At 26.4% G+C, this 21649-nt stretch overlaps 4 protein-coding genes and 1 long non-coding RNA gene across 7 annotated transcripts; 3 read left to right on the forward strand and 2 right to left on the reverse strand.

The window, feature by feature from the left end:
- Positions 1-1121: 1121 nt before the first annotated feature.
- On the forward strand, positions 1122-4633 carry LOC123260117 (syntaxin-5). The gene is made up of 6 exons (XM_044721069.1): positions 1122-1268; positions 1474-1870; positions 2968-3218; positions 3319-3510; positions 3591-3712; positions 4444-4633. Exons 2-6 carry the CDS (start codon positions 1489-1491, stop codon positions 4601-4603), a joined length of 1107 nt encoding a protein of 368 aa, XP_044577004.1. The 5' UTR covers positions 1122-1268; positions 1474-1488; the 3' UTR covers positions 4604-4633.
- Positions 4634-5071: 438 nt separating this feature from the next.
- On the reverse strand, positions 5072-5753 carry LOC123260120. The gene is made up of 2 exons (XR_006508401.1): positions 5487-5753; positions 5072-5350 (listed from the first exon to the last, which is right to left on the reverse strand). It is a non-coding gene; the product is annotated as an uncharacterized LOC123260120 (long non-coding RNA).
- Positions 5754-5984: 231 nt separating this feature from the next.
- LOC123260112 (transport and Golgi organization protein 1) lies at positions 5985-13949 on the reverse strand. The gene is made up of 17 exons (XM_044721063.1): positions 13646-13949; positions 13433-13566; positions 12493-13359; positions 11545-12228; positions 10962-11265; positions 10704-10889; positions 10542-10612; positions 10222-10464; positions 10088-10165; positions 9754-9978; positions 9670-9690; positions 8742-8909; positions 8443-8662; positions 8133-8361; positions 7961-8057; positions 7759-7882; positions 5985-6678 (listed from the first exon to the last, which is right to left on the reverse strand). Exons 1-17 carry the CDS (start codon positions 13842-13844, stop codon positions 6056-6058), a joined length of 4473 nt encoding a protein of 1490 aa, XP_044576998.1. The 5' UTR covers positions 13845-13949; the 3' UTR covers positions 5985-6055.
- Positions 13950-14273: 324 nt separating this feature from the next.
- On the forward strand, positions 14274-15098 carry LOC123260119 (nuclear nucleic acid-binding protein C1D). The gene is made up of 2 exons (XM_044721074.1): positions 14274-14665; positions 14799-15098. The coding sequence occupies exons 1-2, from the start codon at positions 14452-14454 to the stop codon at positions 15035-15037; spliced, it is 453 nt and encodes a 150-aa protein (XP_044577009.1). The 5' UTR covers positions 14274-14451; the 3' UTR covers positions 15038-15098.
- An 834-nt stretch (positions 15099-15932) lies between these two features.
- Positions 15933-21641, forward strand: LOC123260118 (calcium uptake protein 1 homolog, mitochondrial). 3 transcript variants are annotated; one of them, XM_044721071.1, is made up of 9 exons: positions 15933-16197; positions 16262-16520; positions 17367-17520; positions 18128-18290; positions 18454-18491; positions 19639-19753; positions 19829-20106; positions 20168-20510; positions 21369-21641. In XM_044721071.1, exons 2-9 carry the CDS (start codon positions 16285-16287, stop codon positions 21515-21517), a joined length of 1476 nt encoding a protein of 491 aa, XP_044577006.1. In that variant the 5' UTR covers positions 15933-16197; positions 16262-16284; the 3' UTR covers positions 21518-21641. The 3 variants fall into 3 exon arrangements, with proteins under 3 accessions (XP_044577006.1, XP_044577007.1, XP_044577008.1); XM_044721072.1 differs by having other exon boundaries at positions 16274-16520; XM_044721073.1 differs by lacking the exon at positions 18128-18290 and adding an exon at positions 17682-17841 and having other exon boundaries at positions 15935-16197.
- Positions 21642-21649: the final 8 nt, after the last annotated feature.

Genomic DNA, 21649 nt, shown 5'->3' on the forward strand with positions numbered 1-21649 from the left:
AAACTGCAGATGGCTGTACCGCGAAATTCTTTAAGAAATGCCGCTCTATTGGTAATGGGAGTAACTTTTGATGACACTGAGTTGACACATTAAAAATTTTTTGAAAATTTTATAATAATTTAATTATTATAAAAAAAATTTAATAAAAAAATTCCACATGTGAAAATTAAGATAGCTGACATTTAAAAATTTTTAGAATTTATTTTATTGGAAAAATTATTACAAAAAAAAAATAAAAAAAAAATTTCACTTGTAAAAAATCTGAAAAACTATAAATGCAATTTTTAAAACAATATTGTTTAGTTTTAATTTTTAATAAATGAAGCAAAATCAAAAAATTAAAAATGGCTAATTTTATTGTTAATGAAAATTATAAGAAATTATAAGTGAAAATTTTTAGAAGCATTTTTTTTATATGAAAATAAAGTTAGCCGACACCTAAAAATTTTTATAATTTTTTTTATTAAAAAAATGAATATAAATTTAGCCATCTAAAAATTGTTATGATTTTTTTTATTAAAAAATTATTACAAAAAAAATTTTTAATTATTCAAAAACTTCAAAAACTATGTGCAATTTTTAAAAAATATTTTTTAGTTATAATTTAATAAATTAAGTAAAATATAAATATAAAAAATGTCGGCTAACTTTATTATTATTTACAAAAAAAATTTTTTTAATTTTGCATTTGTAAAAAAGTTTAAAAACTATAAGTGCAATTTTTTAAAAATATTTTTTAGTTCTAATTTAATAAATTAAGCAAAATCAAAAATGTGGGCTAACTTTATTGTAATTTTTTTATGACAATAAATTCAGCAGATGTTTGTTAATTTTTAGAATCTTTTTAACAAATAAATAGTGGCAAAAATAAATGAGAAAAAAATTGACTTGTAGAAATTGAAAAAAATTATAAATGCAATTTTTTAAAAATAATTTTTCAGAAAAGATTTATTTGTTAAATAAAATTAAAAAATTATCAAGTGACTGCTAACTTTAATGTCATAATTTTTTTTATTGTAATTGATTTATTATTAAAATTTTTAAAATTGACAGCTGACATCTAACTTCAGTATGATAATTTTTGCTAAAAGAAACCAATAATGGCGCCATCAAAACAGAAAGTGTGTACTAAAAATACAAAGATGGTTGTTTAGAGAACTGTCATCATGCAGTTAACTAGCTGACATCAGCAGCTGTTATCATATCAAAACCAGTTTGACCTAAATACCAAACTGACATTTTATTCCAACAACTGATGTCTCTTACAAGTAATTTGACAGCTATTTAAACAATATTTAAAATAAATACACTGTTGAAAATAATAATCATAAATATCAACTCCTAACCTATTGTCGATGATGATGTGTCACCGTCCATCTGCAATTTTTTTTAATTATTTTTTATTAACTTAATTAACTGTAAGCTAATAATAATATTTTTATTTGTTGACTAATATATTAAATAAACTTTAAGGTTACTGAGCATGAAATGTCAGCACGTAGGCGACGAGTTACTGGCGACGTAGACGATGTTCCACTGACATCATATAACGATCCACGTCAATTTGGTGGTACATTTTACGGAGGACAATCCCAAGGAAATGGAAAGCCAGACAACTGGCAAATAGATAGTGATAATAAGGAAAATTTAAGTAATTATAATTATATTCCAATCATGACGTCGCGCGATAGGAGTAACGAGTTCGCAAATGCCATCAAGACCATGCAAGGCAGAACTATGATGAGGATTAATGTCAAAAGTCCAACTCATGGCAAGCATTTCCAAAGCTACTCACAATTTATGATGATTGCTAAGAATATTGGGAAAAATATCGCAAGTACTTATGCTAAGCTTGAAAAACTCGCGATATGTAAGTCTAGATTTTACAATTTATAATTTATAATAAGGCAAAAGACCTAGTTATTGACACTGGCCTAGTCTTTTCACACTTGCAATTTTATTCTAATTAAAAAAATTAAATGTTCATGACATTAAAGTTAGCAGTCATTAAATAATTTTTTAATTTTAGTTAACAAAACAATTGTTTTAGGAAATTGTATTTTTTATTTTTTCAAATTTCTACATACCAATTTTTTTTTCTAATTTTTTTTTGCCATAATTTATTTGTTACAAAATTATTAAAATTATTAAATATACGCTAAATTAAATTACATTAAATGCTCTCAAAAAACCAATTTTCTTAAAATTTATAATTATAAAATTATATTTATTAATTTATTAGAGTTGATTTGTTTTTTTTTTTTTATTAAAATAAAATTGCAAGTGTCAGTAACTAGGCCAGTGTCAATAACTGGGTCTTTTACCTTAATACTGAAGTTAGCAGACGTTTTTAATTTTTTCATTTATTAAATAATAACTAAAAAATATTTTTTTAAAACTATACTTATAACTTTTCAAGTTTCTTACAAATGAAATATTTTTTTTTGATAATTTTTTCATCAAAAAAAAGTTCTAAAAATTTTTAGATTTCAGGTAATTTAATTTTCATTATAATTTATGTGATGAAAATTATGAAAATTAATTTAGCAGATATTTAATAGTTTTAAAAATTTTTGTAACAAGTAAATTATGGCAAAAAAAAATTGACAAAGAAATTTTAAAAAATAAAAAATGCAATTTTTTAAAAATACTCTATTTAACAAACTTGTTTGTTGAAAAAATTGTCAAAAATGGTTAAGTGACTGCTAACTTTAATGTCATATGAAAATTTAACTTAGCTGACTTCTAAAAATTTTTATAATTTTTTTTTAATGAAAAAAATTATTACAAAACAATTTCATTTTTGAAAAGTTTGAAAAACTGTAAGCACAATTTTAAAAAAATATTTTCTAATTCTAATTTAATAAATTAAGTAAAAAATAAAAAATGTCGGCTAACTTTATTTATGTATGTGATATATTGAACGATAAAATTAATACTAATATGAAAAATCTTTAATTTTTATAGTGGCAAAGAAAAAGTCTATTTTTGATGACAGACAATTGGAAATAGACGAGCTGACAAATATTATCAAGACTGACTTGAGCAGTCTAAACAAACAAATCGGTCAACTTCAGGAATTGAGCAAGCAACAGAGAGAATCATCCTCTAAAAGTCATCATATAGCTTCGCATTCCTCTTCTGTGGTGGTTACTCTCCAGTCAAAGCTTGCCAATATGTCTAATCACTTCAAGAACGTACTTGAAGTACGCTCTGAGGTGTGTATTTTTATTTCCGTACATTAATTTTTTTTGAACAATTTTATTGATTTAATTGCTGACAGAATATTATTGATTTAATTGCTGACTCATATTGCAGAATATGAGGGAAGAGCAAAACAGAAGACAGCAGTTCACTCAAGGGCGTGTAAATACTAAGTTACCATTAACCGGTGGACAACAAAGCTCATTACTCCTTGAGGAACAAGATACTAGAGGCAATTCTGTTAGTATAAATGTTGAACCCATGGGAGGGCAAATGATGATGCAACAGGCGATTCGAGATGACACGGTATATTTATTTAAACTTAATGTTGAATATTGAGTTTTTTTATTTTATTTACTTTATTAATGATCATAAATTATATTCAGGACTCTTATGTGATGTCTCGAGCAGAAACGATGCAAAATATAGAGTCTACGATAGTTGAACTTGGAGGGATTTTTTCGCAGTTAGCTCATATGGTTAAGGAACAAGAAGAAATGGTTGAAAGGTATTGAGAAAATTTATTTTATTTTATCTCCGTTTTTTACTATTAATTACTAGCAACCTTGCAGTCACTATGTGACTGCCGTGACTTGTGAACTATAAAAAAGTAAAATTTTGCTTTATATATAATGACTTGATAAATTGTACTGTACTTTTTTAAATATTGACGTTTTTAAAAATATAAGCTCATCCCGATGTTACACCCATCAAGAGCTTTCATTTGAGTACCCACATGCATTTTTGATATATTTTTCATATATACATATATATAATTGATATATATATAATATATGAAAAATTGATGTGGGTACTCAAATGAAAGGTCTCGATGAGTGTAACATCGGGATGAGCTTATATCTTTAAAAATGTCAATAGTTCACAAGATACAAGGTAATTTCTTAATTAGGTTAAATTGCACTGTACTTCCTTAAATATTGACGTTTTTAAAGATATACGCTCATCCTGATGTTACACTCATCAAGAGCTTTCATTTGAGTACCCACATGCATTTTTGATATATTTTTCATATATACATATATATATAATATATATAAATATATGAAAAATTGATGTGGGTACTCAAATGAAAGGTCTCGATGAGTGTAACATCGGGATGAGCTTATATCTTTAAAAATGTCAATAGTTCACGAGATACAGGGTCATTTCTTAATTATGTATCTATAGATAGAGCATTTTAACAGTCATCCTAATAAATGAATTGATTAATTTTTTCAGGATAGACACAAACATCGAAGATACAGAACTGAACGTCGAGGCGGCTCACACTGAAATCCTAAAATACTTTCAGTCAGTCACCAACAATCGGTGGCTGATGATTAAAATATTCGCAGTGCTTGTATTTTTCTTTATATTTTTCGTTATTTTCTTGGCGTAGTTTTTTTTATAAATCGCCAATAGACAATTTTAAATATTTTAACAAATATTGATAAAGTTTTCAGATAAAATGTAAATTAATTAATTATAATTCGTATAAATATTGTATAAATATACATTTATTGCATTCCTTATACCAAGAAAATTTTTCTAAAATACATAATTACAAAATTGAATTATTTAATTTTTTTCTTTTTAATATACTTCAACATATTATTAACTATCATCTTATATAAGGTGTGAATAAAATTTTTTTATCTAGATTGTAGTTTTATAAAAAAAAATCAATCGAGATTTTATTGTAATGTAATTAATTTGATTTCTAATAAAAGCAGTCATTTTTATTTTTGATTAGTCGCGATGAATACATATAAATTTCGGTATAAGGTTTAACTGATAAAAAAAAATGTTTAATATATAAATATAAAACACCATCAATAAAATTCTCTGAGGATTAAAAAATTTCATATAAATATTATATAAATATACATTTATTGCATTCCTTATACCAAGAAAATTTTTCTAAAATACATAACTACAAAACTGAATTCCATTATAATATAATACACAAATTATCAACAATAGATTATTTATAAGCACCCGAATACTTATTTATAATTTATTACAAATATTTATTTATCTATAACTTCATTACAATTATCATTTATAAATTGAATATCTTAATTATATACTGGAATTACAATAAAAAACATTTTTTTGATATATCCAGTTGCATCCATCTAGGAACCTACAGCAAATATAAAATAATTAAACATATAATCCAACAAAATACACAATTTACAAACGAATTACAAGAAAATCCACTAAATAAATTAATATAATTACAAATTTATGCTACTAAATAAATTTATTATTTTATTAACCTACTACTCAATTAAATTCTCGTTGTCAATAATAGTATGAATAGCATGCGAGTTGTTATTATGTCCTTCCATAGTACTCCAAAATTGCCTGACTTTAGAAAAACGTTTACGTCCTTGGCAAGCGGCAGAAATAAAGTCAGAAAAAAAAATCCCAACATAACATAAATAATAATTAATTAATTAATTAAAATAAACAAAGACAAGTTTACAAGTGTATATATTAATTAAGATAAATTTAAATTTGAAAATTAAATAAATTTAATAAAGAGATAGGTAGACGGAAAGAACAAGATTAAACTGGATATCATCTCAGATTATACTCAGTGATATCTGTGGTAAAAAATTTCAGAATTTCAGATAGTAGCTCAAAAAATTCAGATTATAATGCGTGATATCTGGATTATACTCATTATAATCTGGAATTATACTCATTATAATCTGGGATTATACTCATTATGATCTGGGACTATACTAGCTACTATCTAAAAAAAAATTTTCACTCAGTATAATTTAGAATGATATCCAGTGTCATCTTATTTTTTTCGTGTAGAGATGAGCATAAATTTTTATCATGAGTACTTGTCGCGATGTTGATCATAACTTGACTGTCTTTTGTCACTACTCAAATGTTTGCTACTAAAATCGCGCTGATCACGTTGAAAAGGATGAAAGCTTCCGCCATTGTTGCGGGAGGGCAGTTTTTCGTCACTCCAGGATGAATTGCCCGCTCCTGGTGGTGGTAGCATCGAAGGTAGAGGTACTGGTGGTATACGGTCACCGGGAAAAAGAACCGGTGGTGGCGGTGGCGGCTGAGTGGGACGATAGTGGCCTGGTAGAGAAGAATTAGGATGAGGTAATGGAAGACCTGGTGAAATTGGTGGCGATGGAGGCGAGGAACTAGCGTGATTAAACCTACTGTTACTGGTGTTGGAGGGTGGTAATGGAGGTGGTGGACCAGCCAGCGGTCCTGGCACTAAAGGAGGTGAGGATAACCGGCCACCCAGCGGTGGAGGTCGTTGCCCTACGTCATATCCTGGCAGCGGGGGCATTGCGTGCATATACGGCGGCAAAGGTCCGTGTAAAAAAGGAGGCGGCGGCATACTCGATGAACCCGCGAACATTATTGGTGAGCTTGATGACTCCGCTAAGAATAATTGAGGTGACGTTGCTGTCTCGCCATTTGATTCCATTCCTGTTTGAGAATCATTTTTAGTAATCTGTTTTTTGTCTTTTTTCTTTTATACGTACCAGTTTTTTAAGTAAATAAATAAATAAAATTAGATGTTTCAGTTCATGCATTAATTAGAAATAAATTTTAATATTCTGGTTATTTAAGACCGCTAGCTTTAGATAGAAATTTATAAAGACCTAATATGGATTTTTTAATTTATTTTTTTTTTTTTAATTGCAATATTAAAAATTATTATTGTTGGGAGCTATTTAAAATTTTATAGAACTGATAACAATATATATGAATAACTTTTTTGGATAGTATTATCGTCAAATAAAAACAAAATTAGATGTAAGAAAATTTAAGTTTTTACTAGCAACCTTGCAGTCACTATGCGACTTGTAAACTATAAATAAATAAAATTTTGCGTTATAAAATAATGACTTTAGTAAAATTGCACTGTACTTTCTTAACTATTGACATTTTTAAAGATATAAGCCCACCCTGACATCACACTTATCAAGAGCTTTCATTTGAGTACCTACATGCATTTTTGATATATTTTTTATATATACATACATATAATATATATAAATATGTGAAAAATTGATGTGGGTACTCAAATGAAAGGTCTTGATGAGTGTAACATCGGGATGAGCTTATATCTTTAAAAATGTCAATAGTTCACAAGATACAAGGTCATTTCTTAATTATGTTAAATTGCACTCTACTTTCTTAAATATTGACATTTTTAAAGATATAAGCTCATCCCGATGTTACACTCATCAAGAGCTTTCATTAGAGTACCCACATGCATTTTGATATATTTGCCATATTTACATATATATAATATATATAAAATATATAAAAAATTGATGTGGGTACTCAAATGAAAGGTCTCGATGAGTGTAATGCCGGGATGAGCTTATATCTTTAAAAATGTCAATAGTTTAAAAAATACAAGGTCACAAATAAAAGTTTTTTTTAAAACAAACAAAAAAAAAGTATTTTTGTAGAAGATTTTAATGACTTTGAATTTTTTTATCATCTCAAAGCTAACGGTCTTCAAATATAATCTATAAAATAAATTTACAAACTTACGATGTGTTTTTATATCAGAATCAGTGTCGCTGAAGTTCTTTTCGATAAGAGTTAATCTATTACGTAGCTGGCTTGCTTCAGCTTTTGATTCTTCTAAACGACGTTCATTTTGTCGAGCACGTACCTAGATTAAAATTATTAACAAATTTAATTATTACATCTTTATAAGATTTACTGAATAATTTAAATAATAAATATTAACCCAATTTTCATGAGACTTGGCTTCTAAATCAGCTATTTGCTTCTTGTATTCTTTTTCTTGATCCAATATTTCATGTTTAAGTGTTTCAATTTGTTGTCTACAAAAAATTCATATTAATAATATTTACAGAAAAATATTCAAAAATATTTTAAACATAATAAAAAATAATTACTTATAATTATGGATCTCATTTTGCATCATGTGTAATCTGTCGATAGTAGTTGAAACTTCTCCTTGTTGTTGTAACCACATAGCTTCTTCCTTCTGGCGCTCGGCTTCTTTTTCATTGAAAAATTTAGTTAGGACTTCCAGACGAGTTTCAGCCTCGGCTTTTTCTTTAATTGCTATTTTACACTGCTCGCTTAGTGACACTACTTCTTCGTTAATCATTTTCATGTGTTCTAAATCATAAAAAATTTCAAATAAATTTTTTTTTTAATCGTCACCTCTACAAACTAACACTTAAAAAAATAATCGCAAACCTTCTAGAAGTTGATGAGCGCCTTCAACATCACCCAATTTAGCTTTTAATTCATCTCGTTCTTCTTTCAGCATATCAGCTTCTGCTTTAATTCGTGATACATCTGCTAGTTTAGACAAATCAATATTACTAGAGTTTGATTTAACAATCTGTTTCAAATCTTTCAACTCCATTTTTTTTTCTTTCAACTGTTTGTTCATAACTATTTTTTCTGCTGATACCTACAAATAAAAAAAATTTTTTTCACCATAAATAATAAATAATAAATAAAAAATAACAATTAATATAAAAACCACTTACATCTGCCAGTTGTTTCTCAATTTCTTGTATTTTCTTCGTCAACTTCTCTTCGATATCGCTTTTCGACTTGGTTACTTGTTTTAATTCTTCATCTACTCGCGTAAAATCAATCACCAATTGATCATACTTTTTAGTTGTACCAGCAAGCTCAGCAGTAAGAGATTCAATCTATGAACAAATATTTTATGTTTATGTTAGTTATTATAATTAAAAATAATTAAGATAGTACGAGCACCAAGGCAACTTTTGATAAAAGGCTTGATTTCTTTTTTAATATGAAATTTAAATATGTCTAACTAAATTCGGAAAATTTGAAGAAGATTACTCAATTATTGAAAAAAATAATTAACTTTGAAGTTGAGCAATTTAACATTGGTCTTATGGGGTAACCAAACATTGATACATTTCTGTACTTTTCTCGTAAAACTGTCGGTGAATATTTTTAAAAAACTTATGGGTAAAAGTAAATATATTAGTGATAAATTTAATTTTAAAAAATTTACACTTGCCCGATTAATTAAAGTGTATCAATTAAAAGAAAAATAAATAAATAAATTAGCCAATGTTAAATGCATGTCGACGTTCTAATTAGCAAATTGTCTAACTTCATTTTAGATAATATTCTATTTGTACGAAAAAAACAATTAGTTCAAAATTTATTATCACTTTAAAAAACCATTTTATATAATTATTATCTGATAGAGATATAATATTCAGGTTTGAATCATTCAAATAATTTATAATTCGATTATGGCTACATCAAAATGTTAAAAAATCACCCTCTAAAAAATATGGAGTTAGACAAATTGCTAATTAGACTGTCGATATTTATATATTGAAAAAAAAATCATATGGTTCTATCACGACCCCGCCTAGCGCTCGTACTACCTTAATTTGTAAATTAAAATATAAAAATAAAATCTATCACCTCGACTCTACCAATGTCATGCTGCGGTAATTAAAAATAAATTAAAAATAAAAATTAATATTTAAAATACATAAAAAAAATTACCTCTTGAGTTTTAAGCAACAGTGCATTTTTCAAAGAATCATTGATAGTCTGCTGAGCATTCAAACGGCTTTGTAAATCTTCGATAGACTTAGCAAGAGGATTTTCTTGATTATTCGAAGCCAGAATTTCTCTTAACATTCTTTCTAATTCCAAACCAGCTTCAGTTGCACTTTCTAAATCTTTTTCTAAAGTTGCGATTTGATTTTCTAACTCTATCTTTGTTTCCTGTAAAATAATTCATTTAAATTAATTTTTATAAATAATTTTTAAGTGTATTTAATAATTAAATATAATAGATTAGTATGAATTAAAAATTTAATAATTAAATAATTACATTCGCTGCTTCTAACTCGGATTTTAGAGATGTAACCATTTCATTGGAACCAAAAGACTCATCTTCAATTGAATCCAACTATAATTTTATTTTTATTAATTTTTAAATTAATGAAAAAAAAAATTAATACTTACTCTAGTTTTAGTCGATTTTAATGAATCATCTAGAACAGTATTTTCTTTAGTAGCTACAAGTAATTCTTTTTCAAGCTTGTTTATTTTTGCAATCAATTGTCCATCTCGTCGAGAATTTTCAAAGTAAAAGTATCCCAAGGAGAAGAGTAAGGTAGTAAAGGCCGTCAAAGCTAAGTACGACAAAGTTTCCCAGTAATTTTTAGTCCCAAAGGAACTAAATATTTCATACTCTTCAGAAGAATCCTAAAAATTATCAACAAGATTAATTAATGATCAATATTGGCAATTAAAACCGATTGTTGTGTTGATAATTATAATACCTCTGACGAAAGGTTTTGATTTTCAAGTTGCTCGCAATCTCCGTTGACATGGCAAACATCTGAAGACATTTCTGAAATTATAATTGAAAGGTAAGTATACATCAAAGTCAAATATTTATTTAAAATTCCTCATTACATATTAATTTTCTAAGCGAGTAATACCTGATTCCAAGCCTTCAATATTTGCCGTGTCTTCGCTTTCTGAATCAGCAGTCGGGTCTGTAAACTCTGGAATATTTTGGGATTCTTCTGGTGGGCTGGTTGAAGTTATAAATTCCTCATAAGTTGCAGTAGTCGGCTCAAAATCTTCAGAATTATTTTCTGGGGATTCCGTGAATTCAGTGGAGTCTAAGAAAAATTATAAAAAAATAATGAATGTTTTTACTAAACAAAATGGTAATTATTTATATTTTTACTTACGATCGGTTGAAGACGGATCGTTCTTAACATTCAATAAACTTCTAGGAGCTTGAAGTTCATTGAAGCTTGAGGTCTGATCAATTGAATCGTCGATCGAGCCTGTAAATTCATCCTGTTTAGAGATGTCAGGCTGAACGTTTAACTCCTCTTGGTTTTCAGAAGGATTTTGTGATGTATTTATTTCTTCGCTATTGTAATATTCTTTTTTTTCTTCAGAAACATTATTATTATTATTATTATTATTATTGTTAATATTCTCGTTGTAGTTATTGTTATTATTATTATTATCGATATTATTATTGTTGTTATTAAAATTCTCATTATTATTAATATTAGTATCAACATTATTAATATTGTTGTTGTTGTTGTTATTATTATTATCAGAATTTATAGGCTGATAATTATTATTATTATTTTCATTAGCAATTTGTGGGATAGTAGTTGTTATAGGTAACTCTTGAGTCGTGTGAGAAATTTCTGATTGAACTGAATTTTCTTGATTACCTGAAAAATTTTCTGAAATAATCGAATTTTGATTGTTTTCAAAATTATTCAGTAGCTGATTTCCTTGGTTTTCTGAAACTTTATTCTCTCCTGAATTTCCTTGATTTTCTGGAGAATTTTCAGAATTAAATGAAGCTTGTTGATTGTCTGAAAAATTGTTAGAGTCTCCACGATTTTCTTGGTTGTTTGAAAAATTATTAGTATTTGCTAAATTTTCTTGATTTTGTGAATTAAATGGAACTTGATTCCCTAAGTTAATATGTTGGTCTTGGTTTCCTGAAAGATTTTCTGAATTAAACTGACGGTTTTGATTCTCTACAAAATTATTAGACTCTCCACCATTTCCTTGATTATTCGAATTAACTTGAGCCTGTTGATTCCCTGCAAAGTTATCAGATTGTGCTTGATTTCCCGGCTGATGTTCTGATTCTTGAGATACTTCTGAATCAGCGTAATTCATCTTTTCCGTAACAGCAAATTGCTCCGACTGAGGATTCATATTTTCAACATTTTGAGGAGTACCAGTTGGAGGAATTTCTTGAGGCTTTGAATCTGATGATTCAGTAGTCGTAAAGCTGTCAAACAAAGACGAGACTTTGCCCAAAACTTGAGTAAAAGTGTTATCAGCCTCTACATTTTCTTTTTCTTTATTTTCTTTACTTGCATCATTAAACCCTTCATTTAATTCTCGAGAATTATCATTCATATTGTTAGCAACCTTTTGACTATCATATTCTTTTTCAATATTTTGCTGACCATCAACCTGTGATTTATCAGGATTGAAATCTTGGCTTTGAGATACTTCCACTTTATTATCATCAAAATTATTAACATTTTCTACTTTTTTATCTTCAAAATTATTTTGCAATAATTCTTCTTTAAAATTTCCTGAATTATTTTCTATTTGCATATCATTTCTTCCCATATTATTATTATTATTATTATTATTATTATTATTATTATTATCATTATTTTTGTTGTTGTTATTATTATTGTTATAATTATTATTATCATTATTATAATTATTATTGTTGTTATTATTATTATTATTATTATTATCATCATCATTATTATTGTTATAATTATTATTATTATTATCATTATTATTCTTGTTGTTATTATTATTATCATTATTATTCTTGCTGTTGTTGTTGTTGTTGTTGTTGTTGTTGTTGTTGTTGTTGTTGTTGTTGTTGTTATAATTATTACTGTTGTTGTTATCATTATTACTTCTGTTATCATTATTGTTATTATTATTATTATTATTACTATTATTATTATTGTTGTTGTTGTTGTTGTTATTGTTGCTATTATTATTATTATTGTTGTTACTATTATTATTATCATTATTATTATTACTATTATTATTATTATTATTATTATTATTATTATTATTATTATTATTATTATTATTATTATTATTATCATCAAAACCGGAATTTCGGTTTCTATTTTCCAAATTACCAAACTCATTAACTCTTTCAATCTCTCTACTATTTTCCCGCATCGCCGTTGCAGAATTATCATCAAAAGCCTGAGTAGATATCAAATTAGGATGAACCGTTAACACCGGTTGTTCCTTATCCGCAGATTCAATAATCCTAGTAGCAAAATTATCAGCTTCCCGTCTTTGATCAGGTCGATGATCAATCGTCGTGCCATCGATGATCTCAAACGACGGGGAAACATTTTCAACAACCGGAGAAATCGAGTCCATTGAATTTTTCACCTCCGGATTGCTATTAATCACCGAGTCCTGTGTTTTTTGTCCATTCTGACTCTCAAACTCCGAAGAATTAGAGACTTCTGTCGGGACTTCATGTTCTAAATCCTTCTTCAGTACCTTTTTTTCTCGAATGAAACCCACCGGAGCGTATCCTCTTCGTCCAGCGATCTAGAAATAAAATAAATAAAAATAATTAATTACTCTGCAATTTAAAATAATAAATAATCTTAAAAATATTTACTTCAACACCCCACAAGTCATCACGACTACCAGCGCTTTTACTAAACACCGTAACATCAACGTTGGGTTCAAAAGACAAGATCTGGGGATCATTGGAGTGATATTTCATTACGGTCTTAGCCAGAGAAACTGGAACTGAAAAAAAAAATAATATAAAATAAATAACATGTTAATTTAAATAAAGATTAAAATATTATACGGCTTCTTGCATTACCAGAGCACTCAGGGTCGTAGCACAGCCGTTTATCAGATATATTTGACGTACACGGCGATATGGTGTAAAAAATAAATATCACAGAAATCCATAAAAATCGCTCCATTGATAGATTTGTCAATTTTTTACCTATCATATTATTATTTTTTTTTTTATTACTATTACTAGCATTAACTACGGCTATATCACTACACCACATTGTTCCACATCACTATCTTCTAGACGTCTATCTCAGTCTCACTTGTCTACAAGCAACCCTGCGCTCGCTCGTCGTGTCAACCAACCGTATGACAGCGCACTCGTTATTTAATCACTGATGTCAAACTTGTCAGATGTACCACCTACAGAAATTTTAACAAAGTTTAAATATTTAGTTCTGATTATTGCCGCCAAATAAAAGAGCACTCAATGTCATGAAAATGAAGTTAGCCGACATTTCAAAATTTTTAGAAATTTTTTATTGAAAAAATTTTAATTAAAAAATTTTAAAAAAAATTCACATGTAAAAAACTTAAAAAACTATAAGTGCAATTTTTTAGAAATATCTTTTTAGTTGTAATTTAATTGATAAAAAAAATCAAAAATTTTAGACGTCTGCTAACTTCAGTGTCATCTCAATGTCTATCAGCTGATCAGCTGACCACGAGGTTTTGGAGCTTGTAACTCTGCAGCAAGTTATTTATTAGTTTTCAACTGTTTGTTTATATTAATTAAATTTATTTAATACATTCAAAAAAAAGAAATAATAATAGCAAGTATTTTTAAAAAATTATTTGAATTTTTTGTGTGAAGTTAAAAAAGAAAAAATGGAAGATGATTTTAAAGAGTTTGCTAGTGACATAAATATTATTAAACAATTAAAAAATTTTAATGAAGCTGTCAGCAATATTGAAAAGTTTTTAAAAATGTCAGATGATCCGCTTTTTTATGATAAATTAAATAATGAAGAGAAAATTAAATATAATACACTGATGTCTTTTCATTTAAATAGTTTGTTTTGGATGCATTTAAGAGTTCAAGGTTTGTTTTTATTTTATTGCATTTAATTTTTGTAATTGTAGACATTATTAAATTTTTTTCTGGCATTTTTATTTGTAAAAGGTTCATTGTTAATTATTATTCAATTGTTTATTTTTTCTTTTTTATTGTACAGGAGCAGACCCAGCATTTCATGAAATCAGGAACGAGAATGACAGGCTAAAGAAAGTAATGGCCAGAGCTCAAGAATTATTCAATTCCAAAACACCAGGACCTAGGATTGATGTCAATGCCGCTAAAAGATTTATTAGAAGTAGTTTATGGACACCTAATAATAATGATGAAGGTATTAGTGATGAAACGGAACCTGTGCAAGACGATTTTGAGGAAAATGATTTTGAAATTGTATCTTAATTATTACTTTTAAGACTCAATGTCAATTTATATGAATTATTAAAAATAAATTATTGTTTATTTTGAAAAATTTGTTATTTCATTTTTTATTTTTTTTTTTTTAGAAAACTGAGGTAAGTAAATAATTTTACAATTTTATACATTGTAGTAGTTTATAAAAATTAAATTAGCCGACGATTAAAAATTTTCAGAATTTTCTTATTGAAAAAAAATTATTAAAAATAAGTTAAAAGAAAAAATTGGTGATGTAAAAAATTTTAAGTGCAATTTTTTAGAAATATTTTTTTACTTATAATTATTGATGATTTAAAAAATAAAAAATTGTCAGATGTCTGCTAATTTTAGTATAGTATTTTCTTAAATTTCTTCAAAGAATTTTGAAAGTATAGAATTGTTGATAAAGAAAGCATTTGTTGACCACTAATATAAGTGATATTAATTACTATTTTATGACATTAAAGTTAACTGTCACTTGACAATTTTTTTATTTTATTTAACAAGAAAATTTATTTTTTAAAAATTATGAAAATAAAGTTAGCTGAAATTTAAAAATTTTGAAAAATTTTTAATTAAACAATTAAAAAAAAAATTTCACATGTATAAAAAACTTGAAAAACTATTAGTGCAATTTTTTAGAAATATTTTTTTAGTTGTAATTTAATTAATAAAAAAAATCAAAAATTTTTAGACGTTTGCTAACTTAAGTGTCATAAAAAATTGCATTTTTCATTTTTTACATGTCAATTTTTTTTATAATTTTTTTTTTGCCATAATTTATTTGTTGAAAAAATTCTTAAAATCATTTAAATATTTGCTAAATTAAATTTCATTACTGTTTCACCAAAAGATGGCTGTACTTGTATCATCTTATCGAAAAAAAGAGAAAGTATGATAATTTCATCATCCAAGTTGAAGGACTGGGGGATTGCAAGTTCTGGAGCAAAAAATAAAGCAAAAGTGCAAAAGATCTAAAAGGACGTGCGTAATAGCACGCAATCTTCTGATGTCTGTTACCGAGAAGACCATGCCAGCAAAATTGGCAAAATTTTTATTAAAACTTTAAAATTTTCACTATTGTCGTGTGTTAGAACTAGCTATATAAGTGCTGTTACTTCTGGAGTAAAAATAATTAGTGTTGGATACATATAAAAAATTTGATTGTAAGTAGTTCTTTGTTCGCACTTATTTATTTTTTACGAGTAATCGATTGATTTTATTTCCCAGACTCGATAAAAGTAATTGAAAAAATGTCGGTGCAAAGTCGATACTTTACAATCGGTAAAAATATAATTTTTACTCAATTATCTGCGAATTCACGTCACAAGCTTCTGAGTAAAACTTACAAAAGTCAAGATCAAGTGATTCAAGTGCGAGGATTTCGTAATTTTGGTCATGGAATCAACAGCGATTTGTCTAGAACTAGAACTGCCATGCTTGGGATCCTCGCAATTGGTATTACGGCACCTTACGTCAACTGGAAATGGTTTGTAATAAATCATAAATTTTTCATGTTATTGTACTCAATATTTTTAGCAATTAATCTTGAAATTATAAATGATACTGAATTTAACAGACATCTAAGGTAAAAGACCGAGTTATTGACACTGGCCTAGTTTTTTGACACTTGCAATTTTATTCTAATTAAAAAAACAAAATGTTCTCAAAAAACCAATTTTTTTTTTATTTATAATTCAAAAATTATATTTATTAATTTATTAGAGTTGATTTGTTTTTTTTTAATTAAAATAAAATTGCAAGTGTCAATAACTGGGTTTTTTACCTTAATACTGAAGTTAGCCGACATTTTTAATTTTTTCATTTATTAAATAATAACTAAGAAATAGTAAATATTTTTTAAAAATTATACTTATAGTTTTTCAAGTTTTTTACAAATGAAAATTTTTTTTAATTGTTTTGTAATAATTTTGTAATTAAAAGAAAATTCTAAAAATTTTTTGATGTCAGCTAACTTAATTTTCATTATAATTTATGTGACGAAAATTATGAAAATTAATTTAGCAGATATTTAATAATTTTAAAAATTTTTGTAACAAGTAAATTGTGGCAAAAAAAATTGACAAAGAAATTTTAAAAAATTAAAAATGCAATTTTTAAAAAACACTTTTTTTTTAAAATTTGTTTGTTAAAAAAATCCAAAAATGGTCAAAAGACTGAATTTTTTGAATAAAAAAAATTAAAATTTTTTTAGATGGCTAACTTAATTTTCATGTTAATTTAAGTAGTATAATTATTAATTATATTCAAGTGACCTAATTATAATATTTTAATTATCGATAATTAAAATATTAAATTTTTATGAATATTTTAGGATTTTCAAACAAATAAAAAAAGCATTTACTGTCGACGCTGCTGAAATGTTGATGGAAGAAAATAAAGAAAAGAATAATACCTCCGTAGAACAGGCTGACTCCGAACTCAAGAAAAAAAAGAAGAAGCAAAAAGTTGGATTTCGCGATCGCAAGGTAATAAAAGTCATTAATTACTTTTGCTTTCAATTGTCATTAATAACCAACCATTATTCCATTGATAAATTGTAAATAAATTGGTAAATAACAAATTAATTAATCATAATTAATTGAGTGAAATAAACAATGGATTTGAAGAGTTGAGAATTTTTTTTCAGATAATTGAGTACGAAAATAGAATGCGCTCATACTCAACTCCAGATAAAATTTTTCGTTATTTTGCGACAGTAAAGATTTCGAGTTTGGAAGGTACTGAAATCTTCATGACACCAGACGATTTTTTACGAGCCATTACACCTGGCATGCAGCAACCAGACGGTAAAACAACAACTAAGAATAATAAAAACGCTTAATACGTTTATTAAATACTAAAACTATCGGCAATTACCTCAAACTTGCAATCTTTAACTAACTCTTATATCATCTTCATAGTTATAGTTATAATTATTGTACATATTACATATCTAATAAAATCATATTATGTATGGTGTATTATATGCTAATTGTGTGGTAACTCGGCTAATCCACTCATTGACCCAATAAATAATTGCTAGTACTTTGTTTTTGCATGCGACTTAATTGGATCTCGTAATTAAATTTCAAGATAATTGAATATGAAAACCGCATACGTCATTACTCAACACCCGACAAAGTATTCCGTTACTTTGCGACTCTTCAAGTGTCTATTACTGACACTCATCATGAGGTTTATATGACGCCCGATGACTTCTTGAGATCCATGACTCCTGGTGTTAAGCAACCTGAGGGTAATTTTTGATATTACCCAATTTATTTCATCTTTCATGCATTTTTTTGCTTTATTTCTGTTTAATTCTCACTTCGTATATATTACTTTATTGAATAATTACTTCATTAATTGAAATTTATTTCTATAAAGTAAACAATAAAAAATATTTTTTTCTTTTTTAGGTTTGGGATTAGATCAGTACAAACGATTTGATCCAAAGGTAAACTATCTTTTAATTATAATTAGTTATAAATAACATTATTATTATTGTTATTATAAACAAATTATTATTATTATCAAATTTTGCATTTTACATTAATCGTCAGAAATTTATTTTCATCTAAATAATAATAATAATAATAATAATAATGAAATTTTTAATGAAAAAAAATAAATAAGTTATTATCTATATTATTAAGAGAATAAGGAAAATTTTGTGGCCAGTGTATTTATATGATAAAATGCTCTATATCTAGATAGGTAATTAAGAAATGTCCTTGTATCTCGTGAACAATTGACATTTTTAAAGATATAAGCTCATACCGACATTACATTCATCGAGAGCTTTTATTTGAGTACACACATCAACTTTTCATATATTTTATATATTTATATATTTCACAAATATCATATATATAAAATATGTAAAAAATTTCATGCGGGTACTCAAATGAAAGGTCTCGATGAGTGTAACATCGAGATGAGTTTATATCTTTAAAAACGTCAATAATTAAGAAATGACCTTGTATCTCGTGAACTATTAACATTTTTAAAGATATAAGCTCATCCCGATATTACACTCATCAAGACCTTTTATTTGAGTACCCACATCAATTTTTCATATATTTTATATATTTATATATTTCACAAATACCATATATATAAAATATGTAAAAAATTTCATGTGGGTACTCAAATGAAAGGTCTCGATGAGTGTAACATCAGGATGAGCTTATATCATTAAAAATGCCAATAATTAAGAAATGACCTTGTATCTTGTGAACTATTGACATTTTTAAAGATATAAGCTCATCCTGACATTACACTCATCGAGAGCTTTCATTTGAGTACCCACATCAATTTTTCATATATTTATATATATTATATATATGTATATATGAAAAATATATCAAAAATGCATGTGGGTATTCAAATGAAAGCTCTTGATGAGTGTAACATCGATATGAGCTTATATCTTTAAAAACGTCAATATTTAAAAAAGTACAGTGGAATTTAACAAAATTCATTTTTTAATAAAGCAAAATTTTATTTATTTATAGTTCACAAGTCACGGCAGTTATATAGCGACTGCAAAGTTGCTAGTTATTAATTTTTTAATTAATTAATAAATTATTCATTCATTTCAGAACGTCCATAATAAATTAGAATTAGAATTAGACGAAAATAGTATCTTCTATAAACTTGGTAGCGCTGGATTGATAAGCTTCTCAGATTACATTTTCTTACTGACAGTCCTTTCAAGTAATTATATTTCCTTATTATTTGTTTACTTAAATTAAGCAACAATATAATTAATAATTAATTTTACAATTTTAGCATCAAGAAGACATTTTGAAATAGCTTTCCGCATGTTTGATTTCAACGGCGACGGAGATGTTGATTCCGAAGAGTTCAGCAAAGTCGCGACATTAATAAGACAGCAAACGAGTATCGGAAACCGTCACCGCGACCATGCTAACACTGGTAACACCTTCAAAGGAGTAAACTCAGCATTGACCACTTACTTTTTCGGATCCAACATGGACCAGAAATTAACAATCGAAAAGTTTCTCGATTTTCAAGAACAGCTGCAAAAAGAAATTTTGGATCTTGAGGTAAAGTATCAATTATTAATTCGCTTTTAAAATTTGGTATTAATTGAATTATATTTTGCAGTTCGAACGTCGCAATCCTGATTCAGATGGTAAGATAACGGAGACAGATTTCACAGAACTGTTGCTAGCCTACGCGGGTTATCCCGAGAACAAGAGAATAAAAATGATAAAAAGAGTAAAGAAACAGTTCGTAGATAATCCTCAAGGAGTCAGCAAAGAAGACTACTTAAAATTCTTCCATTTTTTAAATAATATCAATGATGTCGATACAGCTTTGACATTTTATCATATTGCCGGCGCGTCTATTGACCAAGCTACCTTGAAACATGTAGCGCGTACAGTAGCACACGTTGAATTGAGTGATCATGTAATTCAAGTCGTCTATACTATTTTTGATGAAAATTGTGAGTAATTTTTTTATTTCTTCTTTTAATTTTTTAATATATAATTTTATATATTTTACCTAAATTAAGGTAAAAGCCCCAATTATTAACACTATAAGAGACAAAGTTATGATTTAATTTTTTTTAAGCAATCAAATATCAATATAGTTGAATTTTATTTGTGGTACACTGAGAAAAAAAATACTTTTGCTCAATTAACAATTTCTTGGTTCAAGAAACTCGCTGACGATTAAATATTCTATTATTATTAATTATTAATTTCTGAAAAGAAGAACATCAATATTAAATTTTGGATAATATATAAACAAAAGAATAGCTTTATTAAAATTAAGTAAAAAGTAATTCAATCAATTTAACAATTTCTTAAGCTAAGAATATAGATTCTTGAAAATTTTCTTAATAAATTTTTTTTTTTTCACAGTGTAATGTCTCAAGTAATGTTTTTACTAATCAATTTCTTTTTTTAAAATGATAGTCAGCGATATTTATTAATGAATTAATATTAATTGAAATTAATTAATCTTAATTTTAGATAATTGATTAAATAATTGAATAGATTATCCGGTATTAAAAAAAAAAATGCTTATTAAAAAAAAAAAACCGCTTATAAGCTGGTTTGATCAACTGGTGCTAACTTTGTTTTTTTTTTTAATAATTAATAATTAATATTTTTAACTGACAGTAATTTTTTTTTAATTTTTTAACTAATTAGAATTTAATAAAAATTTATATGATAGTTATTCTTATTATAGATAATTAAATATATTTAAAAATAATTTAGGCTGTCAATATTTAGACCCCTGTCAATAATTGGGGCTTTCATCTTATGTATTGATGAATTTATTTAATGTTTTTCAGTGGATGGACAACTGAGTAATCGTGAGTTTGTAGCAGTGATGAAGAATCGTGTCTTAAGAGGATTAGAAAAACCCAAGGACACTGGATTTGTAAAATTAATGCAATCTATGATGAAATGTGCAAAAAATAGTTATTCATTTGATAAATAATTTATCTATTGCCATCAATTAATACTATTATTATTGTTATTTATTCCAATTAACATGTATATATCTCTCAACGTGTGATACTCGTGTTACTATTTAATTAAACTAAATAAATTATGCTAAATATAAAAAAAA

The sequence above is a fragment of the Cotesia glomerata genome, linkage group LG2 (assembly GCF_020080835.1).
Source record: "Cotesia glomerata isolate CgM1 linkage group LG2, MPM_Cglom_v2.3, whole genome shotgun sequence".
Lineage (NCBI taxonomy): Eukaryota > Metazoa > Arthropoda > Insecta > Hymenoptera > Braconidae > Cotesia > Cotesia glomerata.